A 21,475-nucleotide genomic window follows, 5' to 3' on the forward strand; every position below is an offset into this window, starting at 1 on the left:
ACCGCTTGAAACAGTCAGGGCCGAAGCAAGCACAAGCTGCGACTGCACAGTGAACTGCAGAGTTCTGTGGACGCATATACACAAACCGCTCGAGCAGTTGCAACTAACAACCAACAAAAACTCTTGCAAATGATTCCACAGAGATGCGTATAAGCACATTTGCTTAGCAGTCGATAAAATGTGTAAGAGCGACTGCCTGTTTGACCTCCTCAGCCCAATTACCCTGACAACTTGATACCCCTTTGTTCTACTGGTTGTCAAACTTCGTAGCTTCCAACCGTATGACACATTTTAACGTTCATGTATCGACCGCACTGAGCGTTGCTTATTTTGTGATGTGTCGAATTGTGCAGCTGTCACTTCGCAACGAGTCTTTCAGGTAACCAAATACTCAAAATACATGTGTCATTGTTTTCTTAGTAACTAACCTTCATGGCACTCTATTTTTTTAAATTCTAAGCATTGAACTCCAGCAATTTCTGAATCGAAATCTTGGTATCTTGATCATAACTGGCACGTTTCGCAAACTTGTGCAAAGTTAGTCTAAGCGAAACTTCTAACAGCATTTTCTACAGTTAAAGATGACTTTTCTTGACCGTGATAACTAAAACAATCTGGCACTATAATAACCTTAATCGTTCACTTCCGTAGTAACCTATATGAGCACTAGGATATTCCAACATAAAAATAAATAACGAAAAAATATTTAATGGATTGTTTTTATTTCCTAAAGTAGGTCCTTAATAGTATGTCAACCAGTGGGTTATTTATAAAGCAACTGGTATAAAAAACTTATAGCCTTATTTGTATTGGAAGATATCGGAGACCTCGATACATTCTTAAAGCTTTATTATTTACAAATATGACAGTGAATCTGGCTTCCATTCACAAGCCCAAAGGATATTGTCATCGTTTACACATAGTTCTTAACGTAAACAAGAGTAAACAGTTACGTATCTTGTTTGAAAATAACACCCTTTGCGCACACCCTATTGTACGTTCACTACAAGAGTATCACGAAATAAAACTCAGTACAAGACTTAAAAAATACGTATTATCAAAAAGTCACAATTACGCTACATTACAAAATAAAATGAGTATATGAAATTGAACTGTATTCTAATTGACGATAGGCACAAATTCGGTTGTTTCTGCCTCGTCGACGAACTCGGATGGTGGTGGTTCGGCCTTCACATGTCTGGAGTAGTCGTAGGTGATGAGCTTGGCGCCGATGAAGCCCCCGGAGCCCCGCGCTCCTCTGTGGTACAAGCCCGCTCCGCTGATCAGGGTGGCTCCTTTGGTATTGAGGGCTGTGGACGAAACAGTTTTACTTTTAACATTCTACCTATAGGAAAAACAACCGTTCCAAATAACTTACGTAACTGTCAGGTTACACATGCCTCCACTAACGTACCCCAATCACAGAGTCCCTAGCTTATGTCAGTTAACTTTAAATTGCCCTGATTTCCACTCAGGAATTTTTATCGTATATATTTTTGTGTAATGCGTTTCCAAAATAAATAAATAGTCGCGTACCTTTAGAGGGCACAACCGGCTGGATATCAACGAAAGGCACCGTGCTCTGGGCCGCGTCTGCGTCGAAGTCCGAATGAGTGAACTCTATGTACTGGTCGTGTTGTGAGTCTATGCGTAGTGAAGTGTGCGCGCGCGTCGGGATGTCTGGCTTGTGGAGCTCCAGCCGTGACCTGGAATAAAAATAATAACATAGTTTATCAAGCCCTTTGTCCTTTAGTCCTTGAAACTACAGCCCAACTGCTGCAGCAGGATTTTTTTTTTTCGGATTTTCTTGCAAACCATACTTAACCATTTCACTGTCCACGGTTCATGGGACAAGGAAGTCATTAGGTATATCTGTAAATTAAGGTCTTGACTTACCTAGGGGTATAAGATCCTTCAGTGTTATCATTGCTGATCCATTGACTCCTGTCCGGTGAAAGCTTGCCTGTCGTGTAGTTGAATGGTGTGGACCGGATTTCGAAGTGTAGATGGGCCCCGATCATTCGGAATCTGTGGAAGATAATAATCCGTTAATATTGTTCATTGTAAATAAATAAAAAATGGTTGGAATAACATCTTCGTGAAGAGGTCTTCTCACCTGGCTCCAGTTAAAACATGTCCTGCAGGTGAATCTAGCTCGTCCAGATCAATGGCTCGTTTTTCATACGACAGCGTGTGGTAGTCAACTCCCTCTATGATGCCTGGCTGCGTCGGGTCGAACGCCTGCGCGACCACCTCTTCCGAAGACTCCACGAAACCCCTCTCGACCAGCTTCCCTTGGTATATCTGAATGTGGAACACTTTGCCGTGCTTCACTAAACGGATACCTGTCACTACCCTGTGAAATATAGCTGATGTTAGAGCATCTAACTAAGTATTGTGGAAACAAATAGTCCACCCGCACACCCATGCTGTTAACACAAGATATGACGAAAGATGAGATTAAGACCGACTTGGCAGAAGTGGAAGTTTAACTGCATGTGTAGTCCCCGAAAGCGGTATTTACAACGAAAGCAAATGTGGTCGTGTCAATTTAGTCTGAACTCCTCCGCTTTCCCAAGTACTGACTTGTTGTTCTTTATGTCTGCCAAGGCCTCTCGCAAGCTGAAGAAACGTTCAGCCACGCTGGCATCGTCCTCGCACAGACAAAAGCAATACGAGCAGTGAGTTAGTGTCCATCTCCACCAGGAGTCGACCTTTGAACGAAAAATTTACATTAAAGACTTTTGACTTGATTGGGAGGAAGTTTTAGAGTGTCCCTAAAAGTGTGCGGGTGACCCGGACATTTAAGGGACTAACTTGTTGTTGGCGATGTCTGATGTGGCTTCTCGGAGACTGAAGAAGCGATGCGAGCGGGTCGCGTCATCGCACAGGCACATGCAGTACGAACAGTGCCAGAACAACCAACGCCACCACGAGTCAACCTGGGCATGTCCACTCGATTAGACTGGGGTCATTATTAACGGTCTTAGTTTATGACATGCTGTAAAAAACTTAGGTAAATGTAAAAAAATGCAGCAGATTTGTAGGAGAATCTCTGTCTTACATAATCAGATTCACGTATCGTTCTGTAGTTCATCTCGGTGTCGTGTTTGCGTTCTGATTAGTTTCCTTAATCATCTGACCTCATTAACTACTCTCCAACTCTGGCAGATAAGCCACGCTATAATGATTGCTCTCCAAACTGTAGGCATGTCGCCAATATACAAACATTGGAGCCAATATATTAATGCTACGTCCTGTGATAGCGACGTGGGGTCAAATATTGGTGTCAAATTGTTCTCACCTTGGTCGTCCCGAGTCTGCAGCTGCCGACCCTTCCCAAAGTGCGTCCGTTCTCATACTCGATCCATTCGTACCTTCTTTGACTGCTGTAGCTCTGTAAAATTCAACATACACAGTTATTCGAATATCCTCGCAGTAATATAGCCGATCGTGATGAATTATCGTGATTTGTTTGTTTACAAACGAGGTCACGGCTACTTTACTAGATTGCTGTTTTAAAATGAAAATATTTGTTCGATATTTTTCTGTTGTTGTTTTTGTTCCACTTTGGTCATAATAGCTAACGTTTTTATTTCCTTTGTCTGCATGAACTCTGTTCGTGTAGTTTCACGCTAATTATACCAACGGTATAATCAGACGGGGACACTTAAAGATATGACTCCACATTAATTAAAGCAATTTTACTCTGCGAGCGTACCGAGTTAGTATATTATTTCCAGATTGTTCTTTGTTTCATTTTAATTATTTTCAAGCATTTTATGATATTATGTGAGGTAGACTTACCGCAGGACAGACCCACATGTCGGAATCCACATACTGGCAGTCGATGATCCTGCCGTTGCACTTGTCCTGCTTAGAGCAGAACTGCTCCTTGTAGCAGCCGTGGTTCTCAGTCAGGGTGTAGAAGGCGCAGTTCTCCTTGCACGTGCCGTCTCCGTTCAGGTCCACCTCGTTTTCCACGTAGCCTTGGAGTAGGCGCGTCACTTCAGCGTAGGTAACTGGAAACAAAATAAGCAGTTTTAGTACGATAGACCTTTCAAATAACACGGATACAATAGTGTAATTACCTTCTTACAAGAATTGCTCTCTAAGGAGCATAAAATAAATAAAAACAAGTGATTAACCTTTCGGTTTAAATAATAAAGAAAAAAGATAAACATGTTTGTATAGGAATTTCCTTGAGATTTTGTTTATCTGCCTAGGTTTTCCAGTCTTGCCTCAATTAAGCTTTATCAATAACTCTAGTTATTAAAGTCTAGTAAATATTAGTGCTCAGTACCACTTACCACCACTAGTGTGCACAGGGGGGTCACATCTGTACAAGTCTCGCTTCGCCATAGCCAAAGCCGCTCGCGCCGCGCTGGCTGTTTGTCCAGTTCTCTCTGAATACCTCTGCCTCGTCAGGCTTGCTTCTTGTGTGAAATTACCTGAAAACATATACCATTAATGCATTACTTTTAAATTTTAATACAAGTACCAAGAAGTTGGGGCTACAAATAAATAAAATAAATGTAGTAAACTACATTGATTGCCTCTTTAAATGAATCACATTGTTTATTCTACCCATATTTAAAGTATTTCATAATTGCGGAAAATAATTGCTGAACATGTTTTGCAATAACAACAGATATAATATTACAGTAATACTTATTGTTGTTATTTGCTTAATTCTAGCAATTAGTCATAACGAGGGCAATGTTAGGTGTATTGCACTTGCGAGATAAAAATTATAATAACTACATAATGTTTTTTTATTTCTTGTGGTCTTATGACGTTAGTATTATTCTCAGTACTAGCCTGAACAGCTGCGGTAAACAACAAAAATTATATAAAATATGATAATAGTATTTATTCCGAGTTCTGACATAATATTTTAATTTGTAGGGTTTAATGAATATGTCGATCTCAGTGGCGTGCACTTGGAGAGGCCTATGTCCAGCAGTGGACTGCGATAGGCTGATGATGATGACGATGATGATGAATGAATATGTCACAAGTGTAACGCAAACAAAATGTTACCTTGTATGCAAATTGATTGTTATTCAGTATGGCACGGTCACTTTGTTTCTTGAAGATCAACCAATCAATTAACATTATTTATTTACTTCCTATTGCTTTGTTCTAATTTGCCTTCATTGATCTTTTTGTCTTAAAAAGTAAGGCTTATTCAAAGTTTGTTTCTTATTGAAAGAAGCTTAACCACTGTCCAGATTAATGTTTCTTGTGTACAAAATACCTAAGTACAAGGTGATCAAAACAATACATACTTTACTTTAATTTGAATACTACTACTTTTGTTGTACATAACATGCATAAATTAAGCGGAATTCACATTCAGTAGCGACATGATAGCTTGTTTAATGTAATGTTTTGCATATCACTTTACTGATAGCAAAAATGTACATTGACGCATGCGCACCGCTGTGACTCAATTGTGATACGTTTTAGTCATGTTCCGAGCTTTTTATAAATATCTTTGTTTGAGCCTTTTTTATATGTTTCCCAGAAAATCGTGTTTATTTTTGTTCCTTCGTTTTTAATCTTATAAAAATAATAAATAGCATAGTCATTACTGTTATGATAATTATTATCTCTTCAATTACTTTTAATTGACCAGCAGTGAACATCTGCGGGTTTTTTTTAATAGGCCTTTTCCTATTATAGGGGTTCGCTTAATAAATAATGACTGTAATTACTTCCGTAACAATCACTCTAATACAATTTCCTTTTGCCATAAAATTTTAATATTATATCAATTAATGCATCTATTTCCATTTTAATCTACGTAGTTATCCTGCTAATTACTACATTGGGGTGCCTTTAATTTGTTCTTTGAAATAAGATTGAAAATTCCTCGACCAAGTACGTCCTGTACAGCTAGTTAGTATAACTTGTCGACATTGCTCACTCTAGGTCACTCACCGACCAATTTATTATCCCAAATCTGGGAAAACCACTTTTTCAGCACACATATCTCTTCAATCGTAACTTATAGATGTGGATCCTTACCTCGTCCGTATATCCTGAGCAGCATCCAAGAGAACTGCATCATGGCGTACCCCTTGATCTCCGTCAGGGCTATGGTGTTGTACATATCGTAGATCAGCTGATGCGGAGACATTTGAAGGTCGCACACGTCTGAGTCCTCCTCCTGAAATTGACAGACAGTATTTTGTTAAGTGTGGTAGGGAATTGTGGAGCTTAATGTGCTTGTAATAAGGTTGATTTTTGTTCGGATTGGTTGCGGTAAAATCGTTCAGTGTAGCGCGTTTGTTTTCTATAGGCCTGCGAAAGTCCACGTTAGTCTGGTTTTATTTTGAAAGAGAAAGACATGGCAATATTATTTGCGCTGTTTGCTAGAGAGACGTTCTCATGATCTGCGGAAAGGTGACTCAGGAGTTTTTATCCGAAAATTCAGACCTTTTAATGACAAGCTACATACTAGCCTAAAAAACTAAAATTGCTTCAAATGACAGTCATAATTCTCTGTATACAATGATGTCATATTTCCAAATAAACTTGATATACCTAAGTTATCACACCTGTGGGAATTGTCAACAGTGCCGATTAGGTGTTAGCAACATTTATATCGATACCGTTATTTTCTCAGACCTTACTTTAATACAAATAAAATGGCCGACAATTTTCCTGTTATTGACCTTTGTTTTGAATTTAAAGTAAAGAGGTATGTTTACTTATGTATAGTTGCGTGATGGTCACCCATTGTCCTCATACTGCTAATCATGTGCGTTTAATTGGTCTAATTAGCTTGAGCTGTGTTACTAATAAAATGTTTTATGCCCCACTGGTTAGTGTCAACTGTAAAAGAGTAGTTGCGTCGTCCCGTAACCGGGTCAAGAGTAGCCTATGTCCTTTCTGAGGCCCTAGGAGGCCCTAGGCTATATGTGTCCTTTGACTTAAATAAGTTAGTAGTTTTGGCGCGACAGAGTTACTTTTGCATCACACTTATAATATTAGTAAGGATTAGTAGAAATAATGCTTAGTATTTTAAGAACCTATCTGGTATTGTATTTACAGTGTCGTTAACTGGCTTTAGTGTTGTACCTCTTTACAACATATTTTACACCCACAGTACATAATGCAACAGACAAATTCTTTCTCGGTGGTTTCGTAATAGGTACCTAAAGATGCATGTAACAGCATAAATATTTTGCGAGATTTTTTTCCCTATGCGGGTTTTGTGTAGCTAAGTCAAAGTAGGTTAGACTTACGTGACAAGAACAGGGTGAATCAAAAGCTATGTGACACCTTAGCATATAAAATGCATATGTAACAGCTGATTAAATGACGAATACGAGGTAATCAACTGCCTGCATTCCTAAGGCTTCCGGTGTAATATGCAACGTTTTCCTAATAACACATTAATCTATAATGGTTAATGTTTACAGCAAAGTACAATGAAACTGATATTTTGTAACGGTTATAAATATTATAGTTAACAACTTTCACGCTTCGTCCTTTAACGACCCTCAAAGCCGTGTGCCTCCAAGAATATTAATACGGTGAAAATGTTCTACCTACTAAAGTTTAATTTGCAAATACATGTATTAATTACTGTACATTCGTTCATTACAGGCATTCTGACGATTTAATTGCATACTTATAACTCAATTTCAAAAAGCCGTTTGTTTATACTTTTAGGCATAACGAGCATGTGCTCAATTAGTATAACCTGCTTTTTGATATTCCAAATGTTTGCGGTAGTCACAGCAAGCAAGCAATAATGAGGGCATTGCTTCGCGAACAAAATACGATTACCCAATACACTATACAAACAAGACACAGAAATGCGACGTTTACAAAAAAAAAATATCATGTTATTATAGAAGCAGTGTAAACATTTCGATTGTATTACGATAAACAGTAGCTCGTAACACATTACCAAACATTATATAGCACGAATTTCCGTCGTTCTTGTCTATCTACCCCGTATCTATGTAATAGTTATTAGTCACAAACATTACCTGCAGAGCAGATCGGAATAAATCGCCGTGCTCCAAGAAAGCGTGAATCTTTCTCACGGCTTGGGCCACTGACGTTTTAGGGTCCATCAGCACAGACTCGGCCATGTCCAGCCACTCTTTAACTGGCGCGGGAACGGTCCCCGGCGTCGCCTGGTGCCTCACGAACTCTATGAAGTTCTTGTAGAACCCGTCAATGACCTGCAGCTTTTCCGACACTTTGTTCCATAACCACGAGTTGAGCGTCAGCCTCTTAGGCCTTGGAATTAACTCGATCTGATCGTTCAAAGCGTAAAATGCCTTTGTTAGTTCGACGTCCCCGCCAAGGCCGGAGTCCCGCCACATCGGGTCCGTGACGTTCCTCCATAACTCCTCTTCTAGATCGTAGAACTTGTGTCGCACTAAGTCCGTCGGTGTAAGCTCGGTGGCTAGACCGATCGCGAACAGCGCAGAAAGCGCTGCGATTTTCATTGTGGCACTGGATGTGAAACGTTTTGTGACGCGGCACGAGTTACACTGACTGACGCGAAGTGAGGGGACCGACGGAACGCAGTGAGTGGGGTCGCGATAGTGCTGGGCCGCGCTGTGCGTAAGCTCGATACTCGTGTCTCGATGTTTTGGATTTTCATTAAACTTAACAATGAATACGTACTATCCGAAAGCCGTAACAATTGAAAATGAAATTCTTAATACGTTCTTCAAGCATTTTAATTCATTTCCTATCGTCGTGTTTGTCCTTAGAGGCGTATAAATATAATTGTATTGTTTCTTATCGGTGTCACCATGAGTTAAAGGACATGTTTAATTGTATACAGCCTCGCAGTTGTTTCTGATTAGATTTTGTTTATAGAAAAAATAATAAAAAAAAACTGAAAATGTTTTCATGATTTCTCAATTGCACACAAATATTAATTATACACTTCATCTAGCTACGTATTATTAATTGGAAACAGCTGACCGTATTTACACTTTACATCATCACATCAAACTGTATCGATATCGATAAGACACGCTTTCTGTTCATCCCTACGCACCCGCATGTTAATACTGTTAGCCGTGCTATAACAAATCTGTGTCCAATTCGAGTCTTATCGCGATGGAATAAGTCACAAAATTGTGCGTTTTAGATTTTTTACATATGTTGGTAATAGAAGCATTGTTATTATTATTTGTTCATTACATGTGCGGTGTCAGCTGGCAACTCCCGCGCAATATGTCGCATACGTTGCTATATTTTTTACACACACATTGAAATGCGAGTCTTAAGTTTTCTTTGTTGAGTTCTGTGAAACACTAGCTTCGTAGAAACAGGTTGTCTTGGAAATCTGAACGTAAAGTTTGCTCTTCCGGACTGAGTGTCTGAGTCATTCCTGACAAAAAGTTCGGTGACGCGATTTTTTTTTAAGCGTCGTTTGTTTATCTATCACGTACTGAAATCAATAGGTACTTTATACGATAATTTACTATGATATATTGTTTGATACATATAAGGCGTAGCACTAATTTTGGTAATTTTAGACCTAAATAATTTCAATTAACAATTTACTTTTAACTAATTATAATTACGCGATTTATTACTTAGTGTAATAATTGGAATGAATATATCTAATTAATTATTGCTTTGCCAGCCATTCCTAACAGAAATTATTTAATGAAGGGGTATTTATGAGTCAGCGAGAAGTACGCATAATGACATTAGATAATGGTCACAATATTATTTGCATTGTTACGTTTATACTATGAATTCTAACCATTTCCGCATGCTGACATCTAAACAAATAAAATACCTCTGATATTACACAATGAAAAAAAGAATTTGCAAAACTATTAATATCCATAAATCATGAAATTATGCAGTTTAAACGAATACCTTGCTTACTTTAAGCAGCACTTGAAAATCCAGCTTCACAAAATAAAATATAGGTGAAAAATATCGATCAACAAAAACTACCATGTCCCAGCCCTAAGGCCCGTGCCATAAAAACAATATTTTCATTGATACGACACCGGTGTAGTGTTCTGCGTTATGAGGAAGCGCCAATTACTGAGCGCTGTCGCTCCCAGAGTCACTGTGTTATGGGGCGTTGCATATAGTTGTGACGTTTGACACTAAAGTGCATGTTGTGAACTGGTACTATGAACTATCAGCTAGTTGGCTAGTACTTGGTTATGTAATCATAGACGAATTTATTTATTTATTTATTTTATTTATATACTTTTTGCACAAACAGTACAATGGCGGACTTAACGCCTTAGGCGTTTTCTCCCAGTCTACCTTTGGGTGGTGGGGAAATAGCAGTGGTAGGTGCAGTTTTTCATATAATCTATGTAAAGAAAAAAAGAAAGAAATATTTATATATATAGAATATAACCAAAAATATGATATTATTTTCGACAAGTCTAATTATGGTTTAATATGACCCCTAAAACATCCAACGAACGCTGCCACTAGGTCCAAAACTTTAATTACCGAGTTAATAAAAAATTGTAAGTGTGCCTTTAAATAAATTAAGCGGATTTTTAGTATCTCGTCTCTGAAAAAAGCTTACCCATAACTCCTCATTTTTAAAACGAACATCTGTAAAATTTTAAGTATGCAGAAAATACCAATTATTTATATAAAAAGTTAAACTGACTGCTGTTTACATTCCGTATTCTGCATAATCTCGAAACGCCTAGACAAAGCATTGTGTCATGATTTCTGCTAATTACCTTCCTACTGTAAGAACGTATCTAATATCTTGTGCATACCTTTGAAGAATGCTTTACTTTAACTCTCTGGTTTTATATTGTTCTTAATTTTTTGTAAAATATTGTACATATATGGAGTGCTACCTATCTACTAATTTTATTCAATCAGCTTTATTCATATCTTGACTAAACCAATTAAAATGCTTGGTACTCAGGTATTTTATAGCTAGAGAACACAATTTTTATTTTGGCTGCTGATTATCCGGGCGCGACAAGTCCTCTCGGAACTTGACTTTTATTTACAAAAATCTTTTGTTCTTTACCAAGTAAATAAATATTTCCAAAGCTTTGATGTAGAAACCGAATGTTCTTATAATGATTCATCAAGAGATTGCCTTTTACAGAATATTATGAGTCGAGGACTGACCATGTATTGTATACAAACAGGTTTAACTCAGATTACAAGTCTTTGTTTGTAAAAGCAAAATTGGCTGATGAGTCAAACCTGATTTGTTTTAAATACTTGTTTGATTAAGATGTGATATTTGGGTTATTTTTACCCCGCGGTAAAAATAATGGTCATACCATTACAAACATATAAATATTGAGTTAACAATCATAACTACCTAAGTTTCAGTGTTAAGTTTCTAATCTAGCCAAGCAAGCATTTGACCTTTTTGGAAATGACACAGGGGTTATTTTTCATAATTCTTGAAAGCTAACTTTTCAATTATTGGAACTTTGAATGCACTTGAACACAAATGCATTGTTTATGATACCAGGTCAATGCCAGGAGGAAGTAACTGCAGGATATGATACGACCTCTATCGCATCCTCCGATATCGTGAACCTCCAACTTGTATTGTTTATGCCCAAATCAATGGGTGACGCTTTTGTACGCTGATACGTTCCTTCCGTGGAGTTGTCCTTTCTTTTTAGAACTGTTCCTAATAGCGACCGATTGACACACAGGATTCCGAGTAAAACAGGACCCCTTTCCTGTTACTAAAACTTCGCAGTCCGCCTGTACCTACTGATGTACAAGTCTGTATATCATTATTGTTGCTAGTTAGACCGAATTTTTACATTTGTATTTATTTTGCCGGCAAGCCACAGAGTCATGCATGGACCATAGAAATTTCTATGCCACTAACTGTACAAGCTTATTCCGATAACTCCAGATGTTTTTCCGTTATCGATCATTCATTAATAATGCAAAAAAGACGATTGAAATATCCTAACACATGCGCATGATACAACTGCTCAATAATCAAGGCAGTCATGTCTGTTGACCGACGAATACGTGTTTAATTTTGAACTATAAATAATTCTTTAATTTACTCCTATTTCTAGTAATAAACCAATAAATGTTATAACAATTTCCCACAAGTGAACTAAAAAAACTATTGACATGTTATTTTTTAATGTTGAATTGACAGCATTCTCACAAGTTATACAACGTATTGTTCGATACATTTCTCACGGTAGTTATAAATTGATAACATAGAAAACTCATTAAACCTTCGAACTTTTTGCCTGTCGATGACATGTTCCCATTAGCTCTATTTTTAGTTCTTCTTGTTATTCTACAAATAGTTAGCCTTCAACTAAGTTAATACGTACCTATGTAAAGTAAAGACTGCAGTAAAAAGGTACGAAAACCTACGTGGAAATCAACAGTCATGGAATGGGCATGTGATGCGGAGGAATCAGAATGATGTTTTGATTAAAGTTTTGGTATACAAATATATAATAACACTCACACACTGAGTAATTTAAGTCATTGACACAATAACGATCGTAACACTAACACATGTTGATATTTCGAACGCGTGCTGAATATAAATAAATATTCTATGAAACTGCACACATATTTTAACACATGAAACCAAACAGATGAAAATCAGTCTACTTAAATATACCGCTTTTATCACCCCTCCATGTACAAACCCATCGATATTAGTACAATGCCCAACACACAAAGGAAGGTCATCAAAAATATAACAATCGAATAACTGTCCAAGTATCAACCAAAAAACAACGAACATATCTGTATCAGATTTGATTCCCACATCCTTTTGTCAAAGGGGTGTTAAAGTTCAATCATATGACCAAGGGACCAAGTTATATTGGTCACTGCTTGTGACGAATATGGCGAGTGTCTATCCTTTTGTCAAGGATACAGTTATTGGGACCAGCGGAGTTGAACCCCACGGCCCAGACTGAGTTGTTTGACCCTTATGAGTCATCCTTTACAGTTAGCAAATCATCTCGTGTGTGACAGATGATAAAATCAGGCCGTCTACCAATAATCGATGAATATTTTTCGGAAACTCGTTGCTTTCTCTTATGTATACTTGTAAAAACCCGCTCAATAGTTACGGAGAAGTCAGTGTGTGAATTGCTACATAATTGAATATTAACTTAATAATAAGGTCAATGACCTAATTCTACTTGTAGTAAGTTATTCATTACTCACGCCTTAACAGGCCTCTCGCCTACTTAACAATAAATCCTCCTATGTATTAAAGCAATAATAAATGAGTCATTTGTTAGTAACTATGTAAAAAAGTTACCAACCGGATGACCGTACGTCTTGCTTAATACCTTACAGACACCAAGTCGAATAAAACAACGCCTACTGTCTGAAGCTTGTGAAACTAACGCGAAACAGATTCTGTACATACACCGTTACGTGCCTTTTACGTCACTATAATACATTTGCATCATAAAACTAAAGACGAGGAATATTAACGGTAGCTAAAACATTATGGAAGCTAAGTTCAATCGACCGTTTGCACAAGTGAAAGTACTTAGACCTTGTCGACAGCACAACAGTTGTCTATTCCCCTGCATAATAACAATAAAGTAAACGTTAAATAATTTATTACTGTATGCTCTAAACCGCTGCGTATGAGTCACGCAACAGTTGACATTGAAACGAAGCCTCTCTTCAATTTGTGTAACGTCTATTATGTGTACCCGCATCACCGCCGTTCAACCTAATAATAATGATACGAATCGACAATTCATGCCTGTGATTATTGTTTCACTTCAAAGGACTCGGAAAAAACGTGGCGTGATCAGATGTGCCTTTGTTTGTAACTAAATGTGCTACGGTGCTTACAAACCTTGACATCATCTATCAGCAGCTGCAGCAACCCTCGTCCCAATAAGTTCTTATGCGGAGGCACAACTAACGCGTGCACGCGCTCCAGCAGCCCCGGCAACGCGCCAGGGTCATGAGACACACACCACTCCGCAAAGTCCTGTAAAGTACTTCGCTCCAACTCCTCCTGGAGCCCCACATATTCCCGCATCTGCCTGTTGGACCATGACACTCGGTTCAACAGGTCCGACATCTCGTGCAATCGTAGCTCCAACCGTGTCGGCTTATTTCCTTTCTTAGCCAAGAACAGTGCTACCGCACCAACTTTCTGCACACCAAGTTCAAGTTTTTCGATGGACCGTGACACCACCGCGAGTCGCGCCAAAATCTCCCGCTCCCGGCGGCGGACCACCGGCAGGTCGACGCCGCCCGTCGCATTGAAAGGCTTCCCGAACACATCCCAGGAGTTTAGCACCTCTTCACCTACTTCCTTGCCTAGCTTGATAACGTCAAGGACCTCGTCGACTAGTGCGCGCGATGTGTTCGCCAATACGAGTAGAACAAGAAGCACGCGAAAGGTGCGCACGCGTCGAACGGACATGGCGGCTGACGCGCACCCACTGATGTAGCCCGCTCGAGGTCGTGGGGTTGCCACTGCACTACACAAATTACCAAAATCACAATAAATAATATTCACTTTCTTTAAACTTAATTTGTAGAACAATAATTTTGAAACAGTTTTCTGTTGGCCTATACGTAATACCCGTAATTCAATAACGCGCTTAGGCACTGACTCAGTCGTATGATACCATAGAACTGACCGAACAAGTTTCATTTATTTTTACCGTTTCTCGCTCGTTCTCAATGGTGGGGTCTTGTTTAGCACTGTATTAGTCAATGATTCTTATAACTATCTCGTCTAAGTGATTCATTATTCTTATCTTCAGTGTTTAGTTTATAATAAGTCACCTAATTATTATTATAATTAAACCTTCAATTAGTAATCTATTAACTATATAAATTGAATTAATTACGGATCCTTTTAAAAATTGTGATTGCAATATTTATTGATTAACTTCGGTATTGGAAAATATTGCTTAAGAAACAATAAAATCCCCATTACAAGGGAAAGTGCTCCTACCACTAGCAACACTGCGATTGTCAAGTCGTTTGCCGCGCCTCCACAATAAACAAACACAATTTGGAACACTTTCCATTTCTTTGCCGTAGAATGACCCATTTTTTTCCAATCCCCAAACTTGGGATGATAAAGGATTTTTTGTATCGGAATTTTTAAGAAGGGTCGAAAAGGGTGTTAGTAGTATGTAAATGATTAGGTAGTATCGTTCTTAATATTTTTGTAGACACAAGTAGGTAGAAAATATTTTTTTGTAACTTCAATGGAATTATGCTAAATATGTAGGTATAGAGACACAAAACGTAGGTGCAAATAATGCTTCCCACACGTAATTTGGTACGATGTAGCATTCCTGTTATAAGGAGCAGTAATGCGATATGATGACCGAGTATTATAGCTTTAAATTCGGTGTGGTCCTGTATCCTGAGAAACTGAAATGTGATGCTTTTGAATTCCTTTTATTTGATGATGTGTGAAAAGTGGGTCAGTGGGTGCCCTTAGAAGTGCTCAGCATTTTTTTTGGCATATTGATATTAAATCCTAGAAAGAAGCCCTAAAGAGGCTCAAGTTAGTTGGTCTTATATATCTAGCTAGGTCATTAAAATAGTCATATTAATTGTCATTTTCGTTGCTACCAATCGCTCCGCAGGCATGTGTACGTAAGACAAACAAAAAGTTTGCAACTGCATACTTTGTCAATGTTTACATCCTGGCACGGCCAAGAATGTCTTGTTTACTCCTTCGCGGCTGTAATTGATGAATAATCTTTGTATTTACTACGCCTTTCAATAAAAATATCTCATCGCGATGTATTGTTCTGTACTGAAGCGGTTTTGCGCGGTTTTACAAGCATCCTGAAGTAATTTATCTCCGTACCTGGATAAAATGCAACCTATGTTACCAGGGGATAGCTGAGCTATTCAAAAGTGAAGGAATCTTTCAAACAGGTTCAGTAGTTTCAAAGCCTTTATGGTCCAAGCAGCCCAAAAAACTTTGCCACTTTATATTATTAGTAGGACTCAAATATTTATTTAGGTGCATTCGTTGCACTACGGTAATTAACTGCGTTTTACGCTGATAGGCAACTGACTCAACTAAAAGGCTTTTTGCTATCACTATGAGCTGATTCGTTTTCTAGAAACCTATTATTATCCTCCTACTAAATATCAACGTGTGCAAAATTGCAAGTATGACCTCGAATTGTAACACGTATAATGGTTCCCTTGTATATTTTATGTCATGCATGTGTGTTCAGCTGATCATCACGTTTGGATGTTGAATATTTTTACCATATTTTGCTTAATTTTATCAAGTCTTAAAATACACACTGGAAAGTCGAAGCATGCCCAATTTCTAAGTCCATGCGATGTTACTATACAATTATGTATAACGGCGAGGGATCTGCCTCGCAAATAAATTACCCTGGCGGTTACGACCTGTAAATTAGCAGAATAACTTACCGAAAATTGGTAAGCCAGCTGTAACACCCCTTGGCTGGTGAACAATGGTACAACCAACTTATGCAATTCATCCAGTAGTCCAGGTATAGTTGTGTGGTCATAAGACACCAGCCATTGTGCATAGTCCACCAGCGTATCTGACGTAATATCTGCCATGGATTTGGTGTACTTCGTCAGCTGATGGTCTACCATAGCTATGTGACCAATGACGTCAGCCCATTGTAACAATCTGATCTGCAGCAATCCTTGCGCTGGAATTAATTATATTGTTCCCTTATAAATATGTAAGGCATTTGTTTATACATTACTTGCATTTTATATTTATTGTGTGGTACGACTAAGAAAATACCGATACTCACATGTTTACATTTTAATTAAAAAGTATTCTATTTAAAAAAATCGTGGTGACCTGGTGGGTAAAGAACCAACCTCTCAAGTATGGTACCAGGCCATGGGATATGGGATTCCGGGTAAGTCAAGTACCAATGCAACTTTTCTAAGTTTGTATGTACTTTGTAAGTATGTTTTGGACACCATTGAATGTGTTTTGGATGGCACATTAAACTGTAGGTCCCGACTGTCTTGTAACTGGGTTGAGCAGGTCTGATAGGCAATCGATCCTTGTAAAACAATAGTACCCAGTCGAATCCGGTTAGACTGGAAGCCGACCCTAGCATAGTTGGGAAAAGGCTCGGCAGATGACGATCTATTAAAAAGCCTAAAACTAAAAAGAAAGCATAATTTTGCTCACATGTTATAATTATAACTTTCAAATTCATGATTATTTTCTTCCAATCCGATATTAATCCAATTCACTAGACCAACTACTCAATGAACAAAAACTTTTCAGGCCAAACCTAGTAGAATTTTTGTAATTAATTCTACTTATTCACTAATCACGTTAATTAGTCTCAATAGCTACTGAACTATGTAAACAATACATAATTACTGTCTTTTATAAAGGACGATTGTTTCGGGTCAATCTCGGCTAATTGCCTGCTAGCACAGATAAGTTCGACAGACATGAAAATATAAAAATAATTACAAACTCCCTTACCTCGAGTCATCAATACTTCTAATGCAGGATTCTTCGTGATCAGATCTTCCAAATTTTCTTCAGTATATTTCATATAATTTTCATGATATTTTGCAATAAGCATTGGGTTTTGTGTCGCTTCATATGAATAGTATTCCGAGACAAATTGCTCTGCATCTTTAAGTATTCCTTCTTCATCATTGCTAGCCACCATTGCACCAAGGAGTATTAAATATATCAAAGTAACACGTCCAGCCATGACAATGCCTGCAAGGAATACTGATAAACTAAGTTATAATAAAAGGAACAAAGGATCGGTATCAGTGTTGAACTTTGTAACCTTTGTATCTTGCGATATTCACCCGGCTCGCACTTGCAATTTCTAGTGGTGTAGCGAGAGCATATAACTTGGAAGTCTCCAAGAAAAAACCAGCATTACAATTTAATGTACATACCTAGTATGTACATTAATATCTAACATTCGAATTTAGTCTTCCCGAAATGTCAACAAATAAAATTTTAATCATCTAAAACCTAAACTACTTTTAACTTTTAAATATTTTTTTATTCGGTTCAGCATGCATAAGACATAAATCCAGATTTTTTACTTCGTCTACAAAAAACGACCTCATAACCCATTTATGTCGGGGGCAGATACACGCGACACAATATATTTTCTATTGCTTTATAATAAACGGCATTCAAGGAGTTAATTGTTACCATGGCTACACATTATCAGGCCGTAGAAGTCTAGAAATATTTCTACATTTACAAATATATAATAATAATAATACATCTGTAGAAAATTGACAGAATCGCTACCGTTGCTTGTTTTCTTTTCTTATTTCTTTGTCTCCCCTAGCAAATGTAATATGTATGCACCCAAAGGTATACTGGGAGAAATCGTCTAAATTCCGCCATTATACAAAGTGTGCAAAAAGTATGAATGAGTTAATAAATATATGTTTTCTTCCACAGAGCCTGTTCTACGAGATCCTGGCGGGAGTATGGGTGCGCAACGGGCTGCAGATCAAGGGGCAAGCGATGACGTACATACAGGCGAACTTCTGCAATTCCATGGTGGATATGGACATCTACTGGCTGCAGGTGTGCGCTGCCCATCTGCCCGCAGACCAGTTCCTCGATATGTGTATTGATATGTGAGTATTTGTTAACTAATCTGGTTAATTTGTCAAATACACATACGAGAACCTCCTACAAGAGAACTAAGAACCAATTTCAAAATTTAATCTAAGAGATCTATAGCCCGTATTGACGATGTGGTAAAATTATAGTTCAGTATTTGTTCACATGTATGCACATGTACCAATTTATTAAGAAACTATACAATTCGTTAAGTTTGGACTTAGAAACCGTTATGGGACTCATTTTATGTTGTGAAAGTAGGAGGTATATGAGAAATGTGTTATCATGCTGGCATTAACTGCTAACCAATGATCGTTTAAAGAGCAATGACTCTCATCTGATATTATTTATGAACACTTATAGGTACTAAATAAAAACTGAGATATTACTAAAAACAAATACTTATAATCGCATAATCGAATGTTTGCGCGGGATCTTAGATCTAAGAAGCAGTGTTGCCATATCATGCGACTCAAACTGACGACCTTAACTTAACTTAGTATTGGTGATTCTTTACCCGTTTTAATCAGTAAACTTGCGGATACTTAGATAGTCACACACACATAAAAATATTAACAATGTATGCTCCATTACTTACTTGTACTACTATCGCAAAAACTTAGCACTAAATTATTTACAATGTACGTTAAAACACTAACTTGTCCTATCACAAACTTCAAATAAATGACCACTGTTCAGTCCGCACCAGTCACGTTTCTTCTGTTTAATACTAAACTAAGGAAAGTCCAGTCTCAAAGACACATTTTGTTTGAAACAAAAAACGATATGATTCAGGAATATTTTTACAACAACGCTTTGTTCTTTACCCTGGTTGTTAAATAATCGTATGATATAAGTAACAATATGTGTCAGTCATATTTGATTGAATCAGACTCGTTTATTTAAGTTAATCGGGGTGACCCTTCGGAATTGACGCTTATTTTGTTAGGGACTGGTCAAAGCCGGATGTTGACTTAATTTTGTAATCCCCTATTCTTTGTTCCGAATTGTGAAATACTCTGTGATGTCATACTATAATTAGGTTTTTGTATCTGTTACCATTATCAATATTGAATTTGTTTGAAAATAAATAATATTTTTAATTGTGGTAACACCACTGCAAAATCAGGGAAAGTCCTGATATTTCGTTTCTGAGACTTGCATTTGCATTGTTTATTATTGCTGATACGATAAACTGCAGGATCATTAACATCCGTAGGACCTTATCTAAGTATAACAACAGGAAATTATGCATTTATGCATCATTAAAGACTTTCTTAGAACTCCTTTAGGACATAGACATTCTTCAATCGGTTTTTCATTCCTTCATAATCGAAAATATCAAATAACATAACAAGGCATAAATTAATTACAAAAAATATCGTAAAATGATACATTCGATTTAATTAAAACCAAAATGCAAAGCTTCATCATCATCAGATTTTTTTGACAACTATCGGCCGACTAAACGTTAGTCGTGTGCGGTACTCTTTACTGCTAGACACTGGCCTCCTCTCACACAGAGCTATTAACCGTTAATTGACAGCTTATAATAAAAGTAATATATTTTCCCACAGGTTTGGCTGTCGCGAGTGGCTGAGCATGATGCCCATGTCTCCCGCGCAGGCTGCCGAACAGGACGCTATGGTGGAAGGCCTGCTCACCTTCCTCGCTATACTCGTGTCTTCTAGAACTAATCTTGGTAAGATATGAACTTCTTTAGTGCTGATGATGTGATATCTTCAAATGCAAATTATTAAAAAGTAGCTTCAGCTCGTTTCTGGATTATGGAAGTACTTCCCTCGTAAGGATACATAGTAGCATATACGTAATTCTGATGTATAAGCTGTTCTACTGCTTAGTTTTTAAAAATCCGATCAGCCGTTAAAGCGTGATTGAGAGACATTTTTCTACATTGTCTTTGTTCAAAACTTGAGTGAATAGAAAGTGCAGTAGAAACTGTTAACTGCGTCATTGTGAAATAAGAAATTCTGCACGAACTAAGATGGATCAACGTATAATTTATTTTTCAATCTTACAAAGGTAACGACGAGCTTACACAGTCTCGTCTGGAAGTGAGCACACTGCTAGCTGCTGGCGACAAGACGCACTCACAACTACTAGAACTCATGCCTGAGAGATCCGGCAACGCGCACACTAGGAACTTCGAGACTGTGCTCAAAGAGGTAAGGTTATATACAGATTCATCATCATAAGACTGTTTAATGTAACTAACTACTTCTTAGATTTGCTCATTTTTCTCATCTTCTGCCAAACGAAAGTGGGTCTTCGACTTTCGACGGGGGTAAAACTCATTATGTAGATCCATCTGCAGTCCATTTTTTTAGTTGTCCTCTTCTTATACTAGGATTCTGTGTAGGCATTGAATTTTTACATTTTCAGATGTTTACTCACTACTACATTCCAATAATGTTCACATCATAACAACATATAGCACTCAAATAAAATTTATTCGATATCGTCCAAATTAACTTACGTGTAATTCATTTCATGCTTAGAAAATATTTCTGACCAGCTTCTGCCCGCGACTTCGTACGCGGATCCTGTCCCTTATGCCAGCGACTACGGGGTCAGCAAAATCAAAGATCTTAATCGTCTGATATTGAATTTTAAGAGCCCGTTGACTTAAAACAACGGAATACGCATTAGAAACGTTCCATATATTTAATTTTTGTACTTCAACGGCAAAAGCACAGCAGACTAAACAAAACGCTGAGAACTGAACCGCAATAGACGCGACCATAGGGATCAAAGTGGTGATTCTAATTAGTCCGCATTTAAGTTGTGTGTGGCAAAAATATTACACGTATCATTACGTAAAAAACATTAAATAGATGACAAAGTCGTGGTGACTTAGTGGAAGTCGTG

At 37.7% G+C, this 21,475-nt stretch overlaps 2 protein-coding genes across 6 annotated transcripts in view; one reads left to right on the forward strand and one right to left on the reverse strand.

Annotated features, from left to right (window-relative positions):
* Ubr3 (Ubr3 ubiquitin ligase) overlaps positions 1–21,475 on the forward strand; it is a 63,548-nt gene that overhangs the window by 24,126 nt on the left and 17,947 nt on the right. The window contains exons 10-12 of the mRNA XM_064035937.1: positions 18,419–18,600; positions 20,164–20,288; positions 20,630–20,772. Coding sequence (XP_063892007.1) covers positions 18,419–18,600; positions 20,164–20,288; positions 20,630–20,772 — 450 coding nt within the window. The remainder of the gene's footprint in view (positions 1–18,418; positions 18,601–20,163; positions 20,289–20,629; positions 20,773–21,475) is intronic.
* Positions 1,036–17,688, reverse strand: LOC110379212 (uncharacterized). 5 transcript variants are annotated; one of them, XM_049838444.2, is made up of 11 exons: positions 17,462–17,688; positions 16,405–16,655; positions 6,034–6,175; positions 4,311–4,451; positions 3,808–4,022; positions 3,305–3,397; positions 2,587–2,714; positions 2,117–2,356; positions 1,897–2,028; positions 1,537–1,706; positions 1,036–1,310 (listed from the first exon to the last, which is right to left on the reverse strand). In XM_049838444.2, the coding sequence occupies exons 1-11, from the start codon at positions 17,652–17,654 to the stop codon at positions 1,120–1,122; spliced, it is 1,896 nt and encodes a 631-aa protein (XP_049694401.2). In that variant the 5' UTR covers positions 17,655–17,688; the 3' UTR covers positions 1,036–1,119. The 5 variants fall into 5 exon arrangements, with proteins under 5 accessions (XP_049694401.2, XP_021194432.3, XP_021194433.3 ...); XM_021338757.3 differs by lacking the exons at positions 16,405–16,655; positions 17,462–17,688 and adding an exon at positions 13,829–14,544; XM_021338758.3 differs by lacking the exons at positions 2,587–2,714; positions 16,405–16,655; positions 17,462–17,688 and adding exons at positions 2,818–2,942; positions 13,829–14,529.

Source organism: Helicoverpa armigera, chromosome 8 (assembly GCF_030705265.1).
Source record: "Helicoverpa armigera isolate CAAS_96S chromosome 8, ASM3070526v1, whole genome shotgun sequence".
NCBI lineage: Eukaryota > Metazoa > Arthropoda > Insecta > Lepidoptera > Noctuidae > Helicoverpa > Helicoverpa armigera.